Raw genomic sequence first — 18,680 nt, 5'->3', positions numbered from 1 at the left:
GTAGAATGACTGGTGTATGGATGGAACAGATTGAAAAAGTTAATTTGCTCAATAGAGGGTTTGGCGGTCTACAAAGGTAGCCGGAGTAAGGGATCTGAATTTCTAACTTAACACTGTAGGTGGTTATAATATAGTGAGATGGAATTAAATCCAATTTAATAATAAAATTCAGTTCAACTTGAATATGCTGAGTGTAAATTATGCTGAATGAATATTGAATGATAGCGGATTTGAATCTTCAAATTATAAATACTATGTAAAAAGTTCGGTACTCTTTGATTGAACAAAATAGAATGGATACTAGCCCTTGGAAAGGGTCATAAACTGAACTAGTTAAATAAGAAAAAACGTTCCGGCTGGATCCTTCCACGTGGCGAAAAATGTTGAACAGACTTCACTAATATAATTTCGGGGTTTATTTGAATGAAATTTAAAATCTTAGTATCACAATTATTATAGGAACTTTGGAACAACTTTTTTAAAACAGAAAGACGAAGATTGAATTACATTAAACAGAAATTAAAGCTCTTGAACAATTAAGTACGTGGACTAGGTCTGCATCCTACCGATGATCCTTGCAAAATGTCCTCGAGTCTTCCTCTTCTAATTTCCACTTGGGTTTCTTCTTCAAATTTTATCTCGCCAAATTTACATATTAATTCGGGATTGGTCCGATTCTGTGACGTAACCAATATGCTGAATGGTTTATGTGCTAGAATATCGACCCTCAATCGTTATAGATTGGATAAGCTAATTTATCTACATAATTTTAACAAGATTTATGATAGTTCATCAAATAAATATTTAGGCCTATTCGGCATTATGTTTTTGTTTCAAAACTAACCTTCAAATATACTTTTACTGATCCAATCCATAAACATACAAACATATACGGTTTTTCCTGTGACAGATTTTTGAAAGGTATATAATTACTGATTTATTTATTGCATACTTTGTAGGTTAGATAACAGTCGTCTATCTACCTCAGATAAGATTGGAATGTTTTTGGTGATAGAATTTATTTCGTTCTCATAATGGCCTATGAATAAATCTATTGTGTAGTTTGAGGGCTGTACGATCATTGGTACATCACAATTAGTAGAACATAACTCGAATTATCTAAGCTCCAATAATAATTGTCCTAAACGATTTTAGAATGAAATATGCGGAATTTCCCACATATCGGAAAACTCTTCATGATTATGAATATGTTGTTGGAAAATTGATATAAACGAGATCGCAGAGGCTATAGAAATATTATTGGAATTCATTTAATATGATGGAGTGCTTATTTATATCTTTTCACAGAACAATCAATTGTAATCCTATGATTTTTCTTCAAAAACTTGAAAGATCATTCGAAAAGTAAGAAGAAACAGAGGGACTCAAAAATTGTATAAACCAGCGATCACATATCAAGAAAAGACAGAGCAATCGTATTACTACAGCATAAAGACCTATGAAGCTACCTAGTCGGCCATAATAGTTGGGTCTAGAACCGCGAAATCAAGCTCAGAACTAACTGAAAATTTACTAGAAATTCGAAAATTTATTTAAGTAAATTTACTAAAAAATGTACACAAAACTACAAATAATAATACAACATCGTTTAGCCCCCTTATGATTAAGTAAAAAAATTTCAAATTTGAGGTACTTATTCCTGAATCACTGATTCTAATGGTGTAACTGAAATTACAAGTATGGAATTTAATCAGCTTTAAGGAATGGAAAAATTTGAAAGTTTTTCGCACATTCAAAAACGTGACGTGAAAAGTTGATATGCGAGGAGAATTTTCATCACATATCAAAAAAAGACAGAGCAATCATATTACTACAGCATAAAGACCTATGAAGCCGGCTAGCTTGTCGGCCATCATAGTTGGGTCTAGAACCGCAAAATCAAGCTCAGAATTAACTGAAAATCTACTAGAAATTCATAAATTCATTTAAGTAAATTTACTAAAAAATGTACACAAAACTCAAAACTACAAATAATACAACATCGTTTAGCCCCCTTATGATTAAGTAAAAAAATTCCAAATTTGATGTACTTATACCTGAATCACTGATTCTAATGGTGTAACTAAAATTACAAGTTTCGAATTTAATCAGCTTTAAGGAATGAAGAAAATTGAAAGTTTTTCGCAAATTCAAAAACGTGACGTGGAAAGTTGATATGCGAGGACAATTTTCATTTTCAGGGTAGGCAAGATTCCAAAGCAAGAAGGTTTCAGATGAAAAGATAAATTTTATTCTTATTTGTACCTTTTCCTGCTCAGATCATCCGTTCTCCTGATATTCTCAGAATAACATAGCCAAGCGAAGCGCTCATAGGCCTACTGATGCAAAAATTGCCGAGTCGCATACAACTGTGTGCCATTCTCAGCTCTTTCCCCAGTAGGGGAATAGGTTTCCTACATTTTTCTTATGGCCGCCGCCATTTTCGTTGTGTTAACGCACCAAAGTTGGCTTCAAAGTCAGTCTGCTTGCTCCGTCTATTTGTATTATGTAGTCGTTCGTTTAAACGATTAATTGACAATAGACGTAAACAGAACAAGACAACGTGAAGCTTTGAATATTGGACTTGTCTGTATTGTAGTTAAGTGTTTTGTCGAAAGGTAGAGTCGGATTAGTAACTTGAAACTATGAACATTACTCGTTTGTATTGTAGTTGGATTTTTTGTCAAGAAGGTAGTGTGGCGTGAGTAGTCCACTTGCAAACTGAAAGGACATACTCTGGTCGTCTCAGACCGCCGTAGCGTCTTCGGGTGATGTAACACATATATACACTATAATGTATCAGACTCGTTTTAGAAACTCTTGATCAACAGTAAAATCACGAAAAATGTAAAAACTGAATTCGCCATTCTTAAAATCCTCTGTAACTTTCGAATTGTATTGGAATTTAAAGTATTATTTATAGGAGTAGGTAGAGGATGATTTTCACATCATCACTCGATTTGGGAATTTTATCAGAAGTATTTCACAAGACATGCAGCTTTGAATATAGAAATTGGCCATTTTTTGTGTATTGGAATATGGGCTTACGTATACTCAACAATAATTTTTACATTTTTCGACCGAATTTGACCTATGATGCATGATTTCTGACCGCTTTGACGAGCCAAGAGTAATGTAGTTTAGTACGATAAAATCTGAGCATTGTGTCAAAAGTTTCAAGTGTTTCAAATGTTGATCCTTGTGGTGTCCTTAAGCGCGCCTCTCCACTAGGAAATACTGGAATGAAGTGCATCTAACGGGTGATTCTCATAGAACATGACTTCATGAACTCATGCCATTGAGCGAAATATCAATGTGAGGACAATGTTGTTGGTGATAATGGTTGAAGCTGAAAATTGGATGTTTTCTCAATACAAGGAGCATTGCTGTCAGGTGTACCTGGCAATCTATATGACATAGAGCGCTCTACCTGATCTCAGATTGTAGAGCACAAGAATATGCCCAGAGGAATTTTGAATTATACAACTAAATGGTAAGAATTGGAAGATATTTATGATCAAAAACTAAAATTCATCAAATTTTATTTGTTCTAGTTTCACTCATTTTTGAAAAATCATAACTCAGTACTTATTGGAGATAGAGAGTTCCGAATGATCTCATTTCATTCAGAATTTTATATTCTAGTTTTTCTGTCCGATTGCGAGATTTGGCAGGAATAGCTGAAAACTGGAAAATGAGCTGAAAATACGAGGTTTCTGTGTCATTCTGTATCTAGCACGAGGAAAGCTTGCATGAAGGAATTGGTTCTGGACTTCTCTCATGTACCCAAATAAAATATTGAAAAATCAGAACTACAATAAAAATTGCAAGCCCCCCACCTTTTTCATGTCTATTATCCATTATATTGACTGGACAATAGCTATCACATGAATTGAATATTTTATAACACAAGAAGGTATTCCATTCAGCCTGCTTGAGAAAGATTATAGAAATTTTTCAATCTTCTTTGGTACAAAAACTGATTTTAAATCACGAAAATATTCTTCAATGCAATGCTAATTAGAATGTAGCCCGATATATCCAGCTCCACTACTAAACTCATGAACACTTCATGTTTCATGTTTGCTATAATTCGAATAATCGTTATCTATGCAGGTTTTAGTAAATTGCGTGATTCTTGTTGGTCCATCAATTATGGCCCTTAGATGACGAGGGATAATAAAACGGTTGAATTATCTGCTGATATTGACATTAATCATAATATTCATATCCAAATTCCCTTCAATAAATATAAATAATTTATATTACTGAAATATCATTTCAATTTTTTATTTTAGTGGAGAGGTCAAAAAATTTATGACAGTGAATATCCTAGAAAAAAATTCTCTTATAGAAGAGGAATTCTGAAGAAGAAATCTGAATTTTTTTCAATTTTATTTATTGTCAATTAGAATATTCAAAACCTATCACAACCTCTTTTTAATGGGACTCATACATATAATTAAATTAAATTAAAATAAAATATAAAATCTAGGCATCACCAGCAAAAATAAAATCTTTGCTCGCTGGTGAGAGTTGCAAAACAGTAAAAGAAAAACATAATATTTCGTAATAATGCAGAAAGTTGAGGTCGAATTCAACTAATAATTACAATAGAAAATTTATAACAGCAGAATCATGAAACTTCAAACAAATATTGACGTCATAACTGCCAGTCCCATTATTTGTCCTGGTCACTCACACAAACTCTCTCTCTCTCACTGTCAAAGAGATAACGGTATATATGCTTTTCCATCTTCTAGCAGCCTATACAGACATAGTACTATGCACTACTTCGTGAGACTTTCTGCTTTGACTGTCCAAAATGATTTCATTTGATTTGAATAGATACTGGAAAATTATGATTTGAGTGTGTAGAGCTTGAAAAAAATATTCTCAACTCTAAGAAATCAATTATTTCATTGATATCCCCATAAATGTAAGGTGATGTTTTAGACCCATAAGAATAGCACGCTCTCTCTCCATAGCAACGGTTTGTTGAAGAGACCAATATGGCGTCATAGCAACGGCTTACGTCACACTTACATCGCCCATGTCGGTTGCTAGTGAGAGCGAAATGGCATCACTCGTGATGACGTCACGGACGTTCACTTTGTTACGTCCAAACTGTGAGTGCCCAAACATATTCTGACCGCTGGGCGCTAGTTGCAGATTCCCCATTTTTTATGTTACTAGAAATATTCGAATGGAAGCAAAAGCTGTCTCATTATTGTTGACTACTGACATGGGTTGACAGATAATATTTTTCATTCCAATGGAGTTGAGGAAGAAGTATTGTCCTCCCTTGGCCATTCCATGACCCATCACCATTGAGTTGGGTGTACCCTGGGAACTATTACGTGTATTTCATACCATAAACTAAATAATACCAATAATGAATACCACTATAATTGGTATAAGCTTGCATAAAATTGATTGATGATAATTGAAATGCTTACCCGTCTTTGCCATTATATATTCTTTGCAAAGGTTGTTTTTTGTCAAGTCGCACTTTCCCCACTGGAATAGATAACGGTTATGGTTATATATATATATATATATATATATATATAATATATATATATATATATATATATATATATATATATATATATAATAGGTTATGGTTAATACCTTTGAACTGCCAGAATAATATTGGTTGAATTGATAGCATCAATCTGAATCATAAGATATTGTACAGTATTTTATTTTTGATAAGACTTGATCGACATCATCATCATCATCGTAATCATCATTATTATCTTTACTATACAGTAGAACCTCGCTAATCCAACTTATTGATTTAGGGACTCGTTACAGTTAATCCGAACTTACTGTCCTTACAGACAATACCGGTATGTTCTTAAAAAATGTGAATAAGCTTTACTCTTCGAATGAAACCAGTTCAGACTTTGAAAATATTCAGGTTGCCAGATTGTATGGTTTTCTAACCTTTCCATGCAAGCCTTAAAAATTCAAAATGTTTTTATTGCCGTGAACAAATACATATTGTTGACAGTCATCTGCTGACACGCCAGAGGGCGGCTTCACCCCCAAAACCCTCAAAAACCCAAAAATTTCGGACTTCTTTCAATTTTTCCATTTTATCTCGAGTTTCACAAGAAAAATCATCAGGAAAAAAGTAAAGGAAATGAAATGTCCGATAAATAAAAAAATAAAATGTTTATTTCCCAAAAAAAAACTAAAACTACAACATCAATTACACAAAATATTAGATAAATTACAATATTACATACAATAGTTAGTTACAATTTTTTTTTTTTATAATGTATCCTCTACTTGTTTAGTTTTCTGTATGGAAATTGACCTACTCCACTATGGCGTACCATGTTCTAGAGTACGTTTTTAATTAGTTAGTGTTTGGTAAGTCATTAGGCGGTTAGTTGTTATTTGAAATAATGTTTTCTATGTTCTGTCTTCCTTTGCTCATCAACCAATTGTGTACTATTGTTTTGAACTTTCTAGGATGATTAATCTGTTTAAAGTTTGCAGGAAGTAGATTATATAATTTTAGTGCTAAATGATTGAAATGTCTCTGGTATAGTGCCTTCCTTGCAACACTAGTGATGAGAAGATTCCTGTATCTGGTGTTGTGGTTGTGATAGATTGAGTGGTCGCGCAGGAATCTACCATTTTCGATTCCGGAGCTACGAGTTTTCAGAAAAGGGGTATTTTTCAAGGGGTTTTCAAAATTATGCAAACCTACCACTTCTACCCTATACAACTTGGATATTTTTCTAGTATGAATGGAAAACCACACATCACGTGGAAGAACAATTATTTATTATAAACAGGATTCATAAGGAATTTTCGAATTTAGTAGAGGCGGGAGGGGAAATACACCCGAAAAATAGAAAATCATGTCCTACAGTCAAAATACAGATTTTTCATTATAATACCCTCACATGAAAAAGGATATTTTTACAAAATCAATTCACTTCACATGAAAAAGGAGATTCTGTTGTTCAAATCAAGACCAAGTACCATTTTTTATCATTTTGGGTTACCGAGATATACAGTTTTGAATATAGAAATTGGCAATTTCTCTGTGTATTTAAATAGGGGCTAAAATACACTAAAATAGGATTTTTTTATTCTTCCATCAAATTTCAGTTATGATACATGTTTTTTGAACCGCCTTGACGAGCTGAGAAGAATGAGCTGTAGTACGAGGGGATCTGATCATTCTGTCAAAAGTTATAAGTGTTTAAAGTTTTGATCCTTGACTTATCCTTATGACGTACCCCCCACTAGAAAATACTGAAATTGAATGTTACTAACGTCTTATTCCCATAGAAAATAACCCTTGTGAGATAATTCCAGCCGGAATATGTATTTCCTTGTTAGCAAGGCCTTGAAAAGTTATTATAACAAAAAATTTGTATTTGGCTGTGGGACATGATTTTCGATTTTTGGGTGTATTCCCCCTCCACCACAACAAAATTCCAAAATTCCTGAGGAATCCTGATTATAATGCACTGTTCTTTCACGTGATGTGTGGTTTCTCATTTATACTAGAGAAATATTCAAGTTGTATAGGGTAGAAGTGGTAACTTTGCATAATTTTGAAAACCCCTTGAAAAGTACCCCTTTTTTGAAAATTCGTAGCTCCGGAATCGAAAATGGTAGAATCCTGCGTGACCACTTGATCTATCAGACATTTCATTCTTTTAAATTTTGCCAAGAAATTATTTTTCTTGAGGAACTCAAGGTTTACGAGATAAAATGAGAAAACTGAAAAAAGTACGAAATTTTGTGGGTTACTGAGGGGTTTGGGGGTGAAACCGACCTCTGGCGTGTAAGCAAATTTTAGATTCGAATTCAGCGCCCAAAATACATAAAGATTCCTGAAAAACGACCATTTGACTAGACTATCATTATAACCCTTTATTTCCAGATAGTAACATATAACTTTTGAAAGATGTACTCAATCATTAATAGTCGGTACAAATTTTCGCCTTATTACGAGTATCATGCTTGTGAGCATAATAAGTATTATTAAAAGTTGATTTTGGTTTCTTTTGAAAAAATGACACTAGCTCTTGAATGGATGATAGGTTATTCTGGGTCGCATGAATATGCTACTTTATCAAACTATGTTCTCATTTTCTTCTTCTTCTTCTTCTTTATACTCCCAATTTTTTTTCTTCTTTCACTTCTTCTTTTCTCTGTCTTCACTCTCTCTCTCTCTCTCTCTCTCTCTCTCTCTCTCTCTCTCTCTCTCTCTCTCTCTCTCTCTCTCTCTCTTTGGTAGAGAGTTAGTGGGGAGGATATTTTTAATATTCTTTCCGAAGAATGGACATTGATATGTCCAAAGCTCCGCCAATTTATGTAGATGCATAACAATATGATTATCATTTATAGTTATTATATTACAAATTGCTTTTTCATATCATATACAGTTCAATAATTATTTTCTTAGTCTATATTATGTAAATTCATCTATAATTTTCATCTATAATTTTACTGTATTGTAAACTATTGTATATAAGTGTATAAGCCAGTATATATTGTAATCTACATAAATAAAGTACTCAATCAATCTCTCTCTCACTCTCTCTCTCTCTCACTCACTCTCTCTCACTCTCTCTCTCTCTTTTCCACTTAATCCTATCTTCCTATCTCTCTCTGAATAAACAATTGAAAATAAAATTCTTGTTTGAAAACAGCTGATCATCAAATCATTAAAATTAACGCATGTCTCAGCTGTCTGTTTCTCGTATTTTACTTAATTAAGCATTTTACATAATAATTCCATTTTGAATATGTTCATTTCTTATTTCCGTCTTTTGCATAATTATCGCAAAGAGATTTTCTTCTTTGATTTCTTCATCTCTTCTGGTATATTTGTCGTGGGCGGTTCATGTTGGTATTGGTTTTTGCTGCGATCCTTGTTTTACCTCTGATCAGCCCCGACAATGCTCCTGTTTGTTGAAAATGGCTTCTATTCTGGCATCTCGCTTGTGGCTCCTAAAAATTTACCATTTTTTATCCCTGTTTCGAGTTTTCAACATTTCAGCATTATAAAAATTGCTCTTTTATGTTTTTCGATAATTCAAAACATCATCCCCAGCTTTAAAGTGTCTCCTGCTCAGTTAGTTTGTGTTTGCTTCAAGTTTCAAGGATCTCATGGCAGTCTCTTGTCGACAAGATAAATTCTCAACTTCTACCAAGTTTTCATCAATCTTCTTCTCGGGGATTGTACTAAATCCACTTGTTACGTAATCCAATAGTATTACGTAAGTTATTATTTTATGCACCTGTCTGTCACACAACCACTTGAGGTCTAGGATCACCATTATGCCTGGGGAGTATCAGTCTCCCAATTGAAGCTCTGGGGTGATGTGCTCTAAATTTTGTGAGAAGGACTCTTGTTGCTCTCATGAGCTCTTCAATATCAGTCCAACTGATCATTCCAAATGTATAATCAACATATACCTTATTATAATTATCATTATTATTATTATTATTATTATTATTATTATTATTCAGTCGAGTATTGGATGTCATAGCAATAGGACGTTGTTTTCAGTTGCTCCGTTGATAAGTTATCTGCTTGGCTCGGTATCTCCCTTATCTGAGTTTGACGTGCTGAACTATAGCTTTAGCTTTCTGTTTTCAAAGTTTCTTAATATTTTTCCACTTCACTCACTGTTATAAAATGCCTGAGTGTGGAGATAGAAATTGTACAAATGACGAGGAAATTATTGGTGATGATTGCATTCGTTGCGATGGCTGTAATTCAGTTTACCATTATAGCTGTGCTGGGGTCGCAAGAAAAACCCAACAACGAAAAACACAGGAGAAGAGGAATGAATGGCGCTGCCCTCAACGTTGTCGTGCTGCTAGGGAGGTAACTGGTGACAATAGAGATACTGAAAGTGTAGTAAGTGATGATCTAGACTTCGATTTAGACTCAATTACAAAAACAATCTCTAATCCAGAACTGAAACTGGTTTTCACGTGTCTTATGAAGAAAATTACAACTTTACACGATTCCGTGAAATTCATGATTAACAGCTTCGACAAAGTTCTATCACGTGTAAAAGGAAATGATAGTAAGATAGCATCTTTGGAAAAACGTTCAGTTATAAAAGACAAGAAAATCGAGGATCTGGAATACAAATTGAACTCTATTGAACAATATGGTCGTAGAAATAATATAGAAATCTTTGGACTTGAAGAAAATCAGGATGAGAATGTTTATGAGCTAGTGACAAAAACTGTTGAAAAAATTGTACCTGAGTTTGTGATAGGAGATATTGATATTGCACCGTTTACCGACTAGGAATAAGAAACAAAATAATTCTATCATTGTCGTTCTGGGAAGTAGGAATTTGAAGGAAAAAATTGTAAGTTCTGCTCGAAAGGGCTCTAAAATTAAGCAATCTCAGATAATTTCCTCCTGTTCTAAGAATGATCAATTGGTGTTTGTATCTGAAAATCTTTCCGCCTATTTCAAAAACCTAAAGTGGCTGACCAAGCAGCAAGCTGTTAAGCATGGATACAAATATGTATGGTACAGAAATGGAAAGATTCTAGTTCGTAAGAATGAAAAGGAACCTTTCATTGAGATATTGAGGGATAATGACCTCACTAAAATCGTTTGAATTATTTAAGAAGCATTGTTCATATATATGCATTTTCATTTTTGATTCGTGCCAATGTTTGATCATGAAGGAGACGAATCAGTTCATGATTTGTTTACTCAAAATTTTGCAAATGAATTCAATCCAGACTCAGATTCATTTGTAAAAGAGAGTATTTTCAATGATGTTACTGAGCTCGAATTGTTTGTACCTCTTTCTTCTTCTTTAGGGACCAATAGACATAATATGAATGGTGTCAAATCCAACTTACTCTCGATATTAGAAAAATACAGTTGCACTTTGATGAATTCATACTAGCTTATGATAAATTCATTCAATCACTTGACTTGATATTTTTTATAGAAGTACAAACCAAATCTCACCTGATGAATCATTTCAAAATTGAGGGTTTCAATAAGCATTTCTGGTTGCGAGAAAATAGAGGTGGTGGTGGTTGTATGTTTCTAAGAAATTATTTCATTTTTGAAAGGATAGATTATAATTTTGTTACTTTTGAAAATGTTCAAGGATTTATACGTTCTAGTATTAATGCAAATTTCAAAACTTATTTCTTGGGTATTTATCGCCCTCCTAATTTATCCAAGTCTAATTTTATCAAGGAGCTCAATAAAAGTATTAATAAAGTACCCATTGATTGTAAATTCTTGTTGTCAGGTGATATCAACCTCAATTTGAATGAGGATTGGTCTTCTATTATAAAATAATACTTAGATACGCTCTATTCCATGGGATTTGTTAGAGGTATTTGGAGTAATACAAGAGAGGTTTTCCTGCAGGGAGTACCGGTTAGATCTTGTTTAGATCATTATTTTGTTCGATGGATGAAGTATGATGAACCAATCTATACTGGTGTAGTAAAAAGTAGAATAAGTGATCATTTTTCTGTTTTATGTTCATGTCCAATAGATCAGAATCTTAGTGTGAATTCAACTATTGGGAGTGATTATAAATATATTTACTTAAAAAATAGAATGAATCGTTACCTCAGCGATCTTGATGTTAATAGCATTTCAAGTTTGAATAGCTGTGATGAGCTCTATAATGAGTTATGCCGAGTCTATGACTTGGGATATGAAAAATCAAAAATCAAAGTTAAAAACAAATCTCAAGTTAAACTTAAAAAGAATTGGATGACTCTAGAGTTGCATAGGAGATTGAAAGAAAGGGATAATTTGTATAGACACTCTGGTACACCAGAGGGCTTGGAAGCATATAAGAAATATCGTAACAAATTAAATAAAGATATTAAAAAGGCAAAGTGTAATTTTCTAAAAAATGAATTTGAGAAAAACATTAATAGCATAAAAAATACTTGGTCATTAATCAACGTGGCCATGGGTAGACAAGAAAAGTTGTCAGTTGATGATAATATAATGAAACACATAGTGGTTGGTGATAGGCAGATTGAGGAGGTTGTGGACCATTTCTGCAGTGAATCCACAGAAGGTGTTAGAGCTGCAAAACATGAGTGTAATATTACTACTTATTTAGAAAATGATAATGATACCAATGTTAATTTCCCTAGGTTTGACTTACCTGATGCAGATGAATTGAAAATGGGTGATATCATTAGGAGTATGAGTTAAAATAAATCTCCAGGGATTGATAATATTTTGATGTCTGATATAAAAAATCACAGTATCAAGTTCATACCAATTATCACAAGATTAATCAATTTATCATTAGAGAAAGGTAAAGTTCCAAATAAATTGAAAACTTCCATAATAGGACCGATTTCCAAAAATGGATCCAGATCAGAAATTTCTAACTATCAGCCTATTTCAATACTTTCTTCACCCGATAAGATAGTTGAGAAGTATATTTGTAATGAATTAGTTATGCATTTAAAAAATCACAATTTAATCCCTCCAGCTCAATTCGGATCCCAACGCGACAAATCAACTAGTCAGCTTTTATCCCAATTATGTAACTATATAAATAATAAATTAAATAAAAATTACCATGTTTTAATATTATTTCTAGATTTCAAGAAAGCGTTTGACACTTTATCTTTTCATAAAATTGTACAGTCCATGAGTGAAATTGGTTTGTCAAGACGAGGTATTAACTGGTTAATAGATTATTTGAATAACCGAAAGGTTACTGTTAAAGTAGGAAAATCCTACAGTCGCCATGAATTTGTCACCTCTGGTGTGCCACAAGGTTCCAATCTTGGACCATTGCTTTATCTGGTGTCAGTAATCACAATGGTTGGTGTTTCAAAGGAAACTAAAATATTCCAGTATGCTGATGACACAGTTATGGTAGCCAGCCACACAAGTTTTGATGAAGCAAGAATATTGCTACAAAGAGACTTTGATAGAATGCAAAGATGGATCCATGATAATGGCTTAACTTTGAATTTTAAAGAAACCACTTGTATGCATATGAGACCGCCACGTTAAACCTCAAAGTCCACTAATATTACTATGCATTCCTTGAATTGTCTACATGAGAATAACTTCGAAACTCCTTGTACTTGTAATGAAAAGGTCAAACAAGTTACAATTCAAAAGTATCTTGGTATTTTCATTGATGATTGTTTAAAGTGGGGTCCTCACATTGATAGTGTATGCCAGCGTCTTCGCTCATGTCTATTTGGTTTATATAACTTACAGCGATCTGTCTCAAAGAAGACATTGATAGTTGTTTATGAAGCCCTAGCTGAATACGTAGTAAGATACGGTGTCAATGCTTGGGGTAATGCAAGTGGCTATGAAATTGATAGAGTTAAGAGATTACAAAACTCCTTGCTGAAAATAGTTCATTCAAAACAATAGAGTTACCCTAAGCCAAATTTTTTTGTTTAAAAAATATAGCATTCTTCCTGTAAACGAGCTTTTCAGATATGATATCTTATTAAATAATTATTTTTCTAATAACTATAAAATGTCAAGTAGAATTTTGCATGAGCGAAGACAAGGTGCTGCTTATAAGAGGTTTATTGTGCCCGAATACAATAATTATCATGGTAAATGTGAACTTAGTTATGTTGTACCAACTATTTTCAATGAGTTGCCAGATGATTTAATTGGTCTGGATAGAATTTCAATTGTTAAGAATAAGATGAAACACTTTCTGTTAAATAATTTGAGTGAATTTGAATGATATTCATAAATTCTTTCTTTTTATATATATTTTTTGTGTATTATTGTTTGTGATAAGCAACAACTGAAATCTCATTGTTTTATTATTTTATTGCTACACAATACAATTAAATGAATTTTTATCAATGTATCAATTAATTTTTTTCTACCCAAGATTGACAACTATTTCTCTTTTGATATGATTTAAATTGAAAATTATTATTTTGGGATCACTGATTGATTATATCAATGTACTATTTCTATGGTTTTTTTAATATAATGTAAAACTTGACTCCTCCAGTCAAACCTTCTTTAGAAGGTTTTGGAGAATTTATAATTCGTCTGGTTTATAATATTTGAAATGTTCTACTGAAAGGGAATCTTCTTATCTTTTGTCATTCTTGCTTTTTTTTATTATTCTTCATTTGTTTTGTTTGTAAGATTTCTTTTTATAAGTGTATTTTTCATTTTTGTTTGTTATATTTTCTATAATAAACTCCCTTCTTCTGGGGGTACCAGGACGAAGGAAAAAGGAAAGGAAAGGAAAGGATTATCAGTATTATTATTATTATTATTATTATTATTATTATTAATATTATTATTATTATTATTATTATTATTATTATTATTATTATTATTATTATCATTGTAACCGCCCTTGATGGGGGTTGGAGATGGGGGTATCTTATTATCACTTCAAGGGAGTCATGGGAACCGGATAGACAACAACATTGTAGTACCTAAAGAATTTCTCATTTATCATGCCAATTACTTGAAATTTAAAGAACGGAATAAATGCAGTACATTTTATTAAAATATTATTCCTACAAAAATTACCTGCCAATAAGATTCTGCTAACTAAAAATTTTACTATACAACAAGATCATCTCTAATTAGGGTCTCGGTTGAGTGAAAATGTTTTATCATGAGCTAGAAATTTTGGCACTCACCCACAGCTACCACTCGCACTGGTAATTCCAAACACAGGACACTCACGTATCTCATGATGCCAGAAAACTAACTTAACTTTTTGCAATATGATTTTTGATCTGCTCGGTACCTCGGTTGTTTAATGACTGGAAGTTTTCCGTCCGGAAAACGTCTCCCTCTCCACGTCAGTGTGCCAAAAGGCCTAACTGCTGCTAGTGGAAGAGTCTGTTCTCACGGGATTCGGCAAGCGGGTACTTTCCAGGTGTGAGGTATCCCTCTGTGAAAATATCTACAGGCTACCGCACATCCACCGTGTCCTTGCCTCGTGGAGCCACCTCATCCATCACAACTAGCAAATATCCCTGAATTTGCTGGTTCTCAAAGTCGTGCAGACATAAGTTGGCAGAATCTTATTGTTGCTGAAAAAATACTACTTACTCACTAAATTTTATTTTTTCTCACTAAAGTTCAACTATGGAAATTATTATTCTAATATCGGAGTCTTTTTTCCTGCAAAATCTTAAATCTAAAACACGAAAAAAATCAATCAATAAATAAGTAATCAAACCCATGTCACATTATTATTATTATTATTATTATTATTATTATTATCATTATTATTATTATTATTATTATTATTATTATTATTATTATTTCCATTTTTCATCACATTAGTATATGTGAGTTTTTCATGAAAATTGTTATTATTATTATTATTATTATTATTATTATTATTATTATTATTAATAAGAATAACTGAATGAATTGAATGAAAAAAACTACTTAACACAACTATAAGGTTGAATGAATTATAATGGATCTTAGAAAAAACAGAGATTTGAATGAATTTCTGCAAACTTACTTATAATCCACTTCAATTTGATGATTTTAATTCGACTCAAAGATTGGTTCAGTGGTTACTGAGATCTCAAGGTTGAACTGTTCATTGAATACAGTATATAGATATGAAAAATATCGTACGTTACTTGGCCCTGAATGACTGTTGCAAGGCTTGTTGCATGTCTCGGCTGGAAACATCATGCTCGCCCTGCAAACAGCCACTTCCCTGCCACCTGACTTGAATGGCTATTTCTTATTATCTTCCATTTTATTTCCACTTTTTTGCGCAATAATGTTGTAGAATCGTCTCAGAACAGCATGATATTATATCTCATAGACAGCATCAAATTAGTTTTATATTTACAATGACTTATATAAATGATAAAATTTATAAATAAGTTTCTTCATTCATTTGTTACTTACAGTAATTTCTGTCAACAAATGTTAATCCATCAAAGTAGCGAATCTCTTTGAGTCTGATTGTGACTTTTTCACCCAATTGAATTTTGTATAAACTGTTAACTCCTTGATGATATGTCACGTTTTTTACAGCCTTTCTGCCTAATACCTCATTCACTACTCTGAAGAAAATTTCACCCTGTAAATAATAGAATAAGAATCGAATAGAGTGCACAATAAAATACAAAGAAGAATACAGTAGGAGAAGAATGAGGTGACAGCGGAGCACAATGAGCTTGTATATGATAGTTCGAAAAGTATGCCTACACCTAGTTGAGACGATAGTTTCACTTTAATTTGCTCCTACCTTTTCTAACTTTTTCTTATGAATCTTATGAACATTGATTGATGAATTGGATTCAAATTTATTCATCCACTAGCTGGCCCGACGAACTTCGTACCGCCAAATAGTTGATGGATCTCATGACAAACCCTAGCTGGATGCTCACCTCAAAATCTATAACCCTGACTAACAATTCTCAAATCCAGACCATCCTATTATTTTTTATTGACCAAATAATCAGTTCAGCATACTCTTCCATGTGCGTGTACGATAAAATCATAACTGACGAATTAATTGATTATGTATCATCAATCGACGTCTAGTTTAATCTATGGTACCTTTTTTTCATGAATCACATGTGCTTCTCAGATCACACCTTTCACTTACTGAAAAAATGCAGTGGATTTAAAACTCTTATGGAAAAGATCGAATGCGTGACCTCTGAATATAGGTGGAAAATCTATTGCTTCACAAACTTTTAACATAATTGGTGACGATGGACCCTGATGTCGGAATTATAATTGTAGAGTCGAGGGTTTCGATAGAAATCAATGATACAAAATTGATTACTTTTATCAGTAATAGCTTCAAATACCAACTTTTATTGAAAACTTGCAGGTAACTCGTGCTCCGCAAGGGTCCATATAAAGAATTGACCTACTGAAATCTTGAAAAATTTATAATAGGCCTATAAAAATCCTCGGAAGATTAAGTATTGAAAAAAATCTATTAATAATAAGTATAAAAACTGAATATGTGTGACTAAAGCTGCGTTTACACCAAAGTTATTAACAAAATGTTTATTTTTGTCCTTATAGATTCTATTGGATTGAACGGAACATGACTAACACATATGTTCATCATGTGTATGATAAGTTATGTACAATCTAATAGAATATATAAGGACGGAAAAATTAACATTTTGTTAATAACTTAGGTGTAAACACAGCTTTATTGAAATATGTAATGAATGTAGCTAATATAAATGTAACTGAATGAGTAACTGATATTTGAATAAGTAACTGGCATTGGGGGATGTTAACTTTTGCCAACCAAATTATTTTTAGAAAATTGTTCTATGATAGATTTGATATATTTATATAATAAATATTTCTACATCGTACTCAGCTATCATGTCATGTACGGTACTGTCTTCTATTGTATTTTGGTGTCTTGAAATAAATTGAATTGAATTACTTTTACAAATTCACACTTTTTTACTACGCAACTTTCAAAACTTTCGAGAAGCTCTGTCCAATATTTTCCATACTGATATCTAGGCCTACCAACCTTCAAACATGCTATCAAAAAATGAAATTCTTCTATTTACTTCAATCATTTATTATTGTATTATTATGTATAATAACGGGGCACCGAGCTTCGTTCGTTATTTATTTATAAACTACCGTATCGATAAACAGAACACAATTCTCTAAAATGATTCACGGACTAACAGACACAGCCCAAAACTGTTTCTTCCCCGAATTTCGATTTATACACTATAAAAAAATAGTCCAGAAAGTAGGTTATGTTCCATACACTTGAATTCAGATTCTATTTTCAGTTCAAACATTTTAAAACAGAAAAGTTCTAATTTAGATTATTTACAAACCAAATTGAATAACAAGATAACACTCACTAATCACTTAGAATTGTAAAATAATGATCAACTTTGAAAATTATGATGTACTATAGTTTAGAAGGATTATCATGTCATGTCAACAGATCAGATTATTTTGATCAAGTCGATTAAATTGACTAGACAATATTCCTTGCTGATTGACTACACAGCTGGAGATAAATCTGCTTCTCTCCCACACACGCATCTTCTGTTTCGACAGACGACGAAATATTATCATTTGTTTTTCCAAGGATGAATGATATTGTTATCCTCTTTATGTCCTTCAGCGAGTTTTCCTAGGGATGAGACTCAGTGCAATCCTATACTATTAAACGAGCAACTTCTGTTTATATATTCAGATGTTTGGTTGTTTATATGTTTGGATGTTTATATGTTTATATGTTTATATGTTTATAGTTTATATGTTTATATGTTATATGTTTATATGTTTATATGTTTATATGTTTATATGTTTATATGTTATATGTTTATATGTTATATGTTTATATGTTTATATGTTTATATGTTTATAGTTTATATGTTTATATGTATATGTTTATATGTTATATGTTATATGTTTATATGTTTATATGTTTTATGTTTATATGTTTATATGTATATGTTTATATGTTTATATGTTATATGTTATATGTTTATATGTTATATGTTTATATGTTATATGTTATATGTTTATATGTTTATATGTTTATATGTTTTATTGTTTATATGTTCATATGTTTATATGTCTATATGTTTGTATCTGACCGGATCTTGGAAATGGCTCTAATGATCCTCACGAAATTGAGAACATAGTAGATTTATAATATAAA

At 32.2% G+C, this 18,680-nt stretch overlaps 1 protein-coding gene across 2 annotated transcripts in view; it reads right to left on the bottom strand.

The window, feature by feature from the left end:
- Positions 1-18,680, bottom strand: part of LOC111054806 — a 724,817-nt gene that overhangs the window by 342,295 nt on the left and 363,842 nt on the right. For both annotated transcript variants that reach the window (XM_039419907.1, XM_039419906.1), the window contains exons 8-9: positions 15,911-16,085; positions 5,460-5,520 (exon numbers count right to left, since the gene is read on the bottom strand). In XM_039419907.1, coding sequence (XP_039275841.1) covers positions 5,460-5,520; positions 15,911-16,085 — 236 coding nt within the window. The remainder of the gene's footprint in view (positions 1-5,459; positions 5,521-15,910; positions 16,086-18,680) is intronic.

Source organism: Nilaparvata lugens, chromosome 2 (genome assembly GCF_014356525.2).
Source record: "Nilaparvata lugens isolate BPH chromosome 2, ASM1435652v1, whole genome shotgun sequence".
NCBI lineage: Eukaryota > Metazoa > Arthropoda > Insecta > Hemiptera > Delphacidae > Nilaparvata > Nilaparvata lugens.
This window is presented reverse-complemented; position numbering and strand designations above follow the sequence as displayed.